Source organism: Helicoverpa zea, chromosome 17 (assembly GCF_022581195.2).
Source record: "Helicoverpa zea isolate HzStark_Cry1AcR chromosome 17, ilHelZeax1.1, whole genome shotgun sequence".
NCBI classification, from domain to species: domain Eukaryota; kingdom Metazoa; phylum Arthropoda; class Insecta; order Lepidoptera; family Noctuidae; genus Helicoverpa; species Helicoverpa zea.
In genome coordinates this window covers 657,029-660,188 of record NC_061468.1, presented here as the reverse complement: position 1 = coordinate 660,188, position 3,160 = coordinate 657,029, and the positions used below count along the sequence as shown (strand labels likewise).

Genomic DNA, 3,160 nt, shown 5'->3' with positions numbered 1-3,160 from the left:
CGCACATAACAACGATCAGATATTTAATCCGCATCAGACCGACTGAAAACTTTGAATAGAATCAAGCTTTCCTTTAGGAAAAAGGGCAACCATCAGCGAAGTAGCCAATACCTATAATCTATGCCATCGGGTCACTTGTCGGCCGTCTGTTTAGTCTGCAGTATCCTTGTTCTCTTACTTTGAACATCCTTAATTATTATTTTATAACAAAATGCATAATTCCTTGTATCATATCACATCGTTTATTGCATTCCATAATGTACATTCACACAATGTCACAATTTTGAACTACTGCAAAGTAATTAACAGAGAGGAAGGAGTCCATGTAAGATAGTAGTAGTATATTATTTACTTAGTTTATAGCTTTATTTTATAGTGTATAAAGTGTTTAGAATTAATAATAATAATCATTTACAAATAAAGTATATTGTATTGCGTCTTTACTTCAACACTCCCCACCTGACGAAATCATCGACGGCTCCATTGATTCTCTTAATGTATAAGTCGCTGGTCTTCTCGACGCCAAAGTCTGCAAATGTGAGATCTTCGTCTACTTTGGGAGCGTCCTCAGGGTTAATCGTCATCATCGGCAAGATGAAAACTGACAAGGTCAACGCGTACGGCATTTTCTGAAATAATTATGCATATGGTAAGTTAGTTCGTAAGTGGTGTCAGATAATTTTAAGCAAGCAGACCACGGTTGGAGCAAATTTTCTTATAGTATATTGACCCTAATTTGGAGCGTATTGGCCCTTCTTCAACTTAATCTTGAAACATGACATTAACTCAGCAAAGATACGAGCTTATAGCTCGTAACCTCTGGAGATCAGGATGGTAAACGGCCGTCATATCGTCACTGTTAAACTACGCCATCACATTCTTGGGAAACTGCCAGAGTCATAAAGTCCTATCAAGTTACTGACTTGAACGTTGACTGGTCGCTAGCAAGCTGATGTTGGACTATGACGCTATAAGCAGCACTGCTGGGCTTAAGAAGTGGGGACAAGGAGTGTATTAATGATATTTCTGAACTTTACCTCTTTAAGTTCCGCGTAAAAATCCTCCTTAGAGAAGATCTCGTGAGGGTTGAGGTGCAGCCTCCTCATGGAGGCGCTGAGCTGCGAGTAGTATAGTTCGGCCATTCAGAGAATGCGTTCCTGACACGTCGCGATTGAACTGACGACGTAACTTTGCAATGGCGTTGCAGTTACGATAAAAATATTTTTGCTGGTTGTTTACCGTTTTAACAATTGAGGAGCATTAAAACAACATTATTATATCAATAATCAATGAATGTAGTTACGTCGTCAGTTCAACTATAGTGCTCCACGAGCCGGTCGAAGTACTTCGCGCGGAACTGCTCGTCGGACCCCGTGAAGATGAAGTACAGCAGGTCCATCACCGGACTGCCGGCCTGCAGGGTCTGCAGGTCCAGTATCTTGATGTCCACCTTACCGTCCTGAGACAGAAATAACGTGCTCGAACTTAACTATTATTTTTTTTCATTTCCCTTATGGAAAAACTGAAAACTATGACTACATGAAGACGCCAAAAAAAATCGACATTGAATCTCTCATCAATTAATCTGTATCTCATCTATCTTATTTAGATGCTAGATCAGGAAATCCAGCTACAAAAAAATGCAAGAAGAGGATTATATAAGCGACAGTAAATCATAAAATAGACTCACCTTCCGCACTCTGTGTACCAAGTTGTTGCCCCTGAAGTCTCCGTGTGTGATCACTGTAGTGCGAGAGGGTTTGTAGTAATCTATAAACAATTCGTTTATGTTTCGACTCATAAACTTCTCCAAAGATCTTTTGTGTTCCGGTCTAAGGGCTCGTAATGCTGTTGCGGTAGATCTTTTCATCGTTCCTTCTATACCAATAGCTGCCCAATCTATCTTTGGACGATCTAAAGTCTTTTTATATTCTTCCGGATCTTTTTTTTGAAATGCATAGGAAAGCGCATGGAACTTGGCCAATTCCGTGATTGCGGCAGAAGCGTACTCCCAGTCATATGACTTAAACCTGTCGAAAGCTTCGTAGCCCTGCGTTATTAGGTTCTCCAGCACCATGGTCTCCAGGTACTGCGCGGAAGTATCAAATCCGTAGAACTTGACGAACGGCAATCTGTGCTCCTCGGGCACTCCATGCTCCTCTTCTAAAGCTTCGTAGATTTTAAACAATGTCGTGTAAGCAAATTGTTCAGTGTCAAAAATGTCTATTGTCGTTGAGTTTCGAAACTTTTCGCCGACCGCTGCAACTTTGCCGAATAAATTAAGATCCTCTTTATTCTTCGCTTTAATGATCGCTGTATACAGTGTAGAAGAGTTGTTCACTCCACCACTCGATATACTATTTATAATTATTTCAGGCTTCTCGTAATTATGTTCTTTAGCAATTTTATTCATTAAATTCCGAAGCGGTTCCTCTGAGTGCGCCATGGTTGGGCTGTCGATGCGAACTAGATTGACAATGACTTTATCTTTCAATTCAGTATGATTATTTCAGGCCTGCTGTGGGGGCGCTATATATACCAACGAAATAGTGGACGGTGACTTCTTGTCATCTTATCTATATTATAAAGGTAGGTATGCATTATTGTTCAAAAAATGCATTAGTAATTAGTTCATTAAATAAGTTTATAATACCATATCGATTTGTAACTCACAGTTATGACACCGTTATTGCTTTTAATCAAACTATTGTGTTTCTTGCTAGATTTTATTATATGTATAGTTTTTAATTCGTTAACCTGTAATGAAGTAGGAAACTATTCTACATTTCTTTTCTAGTCTGGTCAACTGCTGGACAAAGGGCCCCCTCTTTTCGTCTCGACTCACGATCCCTTCAGTATTTATACCATCACGGTTGTAAGCATCCAGGTCGTCAAACCATCTCTTTCGGGGCCTGCCTCATCTGCAATGACCATGTTAGGTTAGGGTCTCCGCTGGGTGACAATACTTTCCCACCATTATGATTAATGAATTTTTAGGGGCATCCCAGGGTCACTTATTCTATCTATGACAGGTTTCCGTCTATACCGTCCCAATTTTCATTACCGTCATTTATTTCCTACAAAGGGCTGACTAAATAGTCTACAGTGTGCACGCAGGCTTACTGTTTATGCCTTGCATTCGGTGAAAATAGAGGAAAAA

At 40.0% G+C, this 3,160-nt stretch overlaps 1 protein-coding gene across 1 annotated transcript; it reads right to left on the bottom strand.

Moving 5' to 3' along the window:
• Positions 1-410: 410 nt before the first annotated feature.
• On the bottom strand, positions 411-2,446 carry LOC124638414. The gene is made up of 4 exons (XM_047175370.1): positions 1,691-2,446; positions 1,322-1,459; positions 1,038-1,130; positions 411-629 (listed from the first exon to the last, which is right to left on the bottom strand). Exons 1-4 carry the CDS (start codon positions 2,444-2,446, stop codon positions 441-443), a joined length of 1,176 nt encoding a protein of 391 aa, XP_047031326.1. The 3' UTR covers positions 411-440.
• Positions 2,447-3,160: the final 714 nt, after the last annotated feature.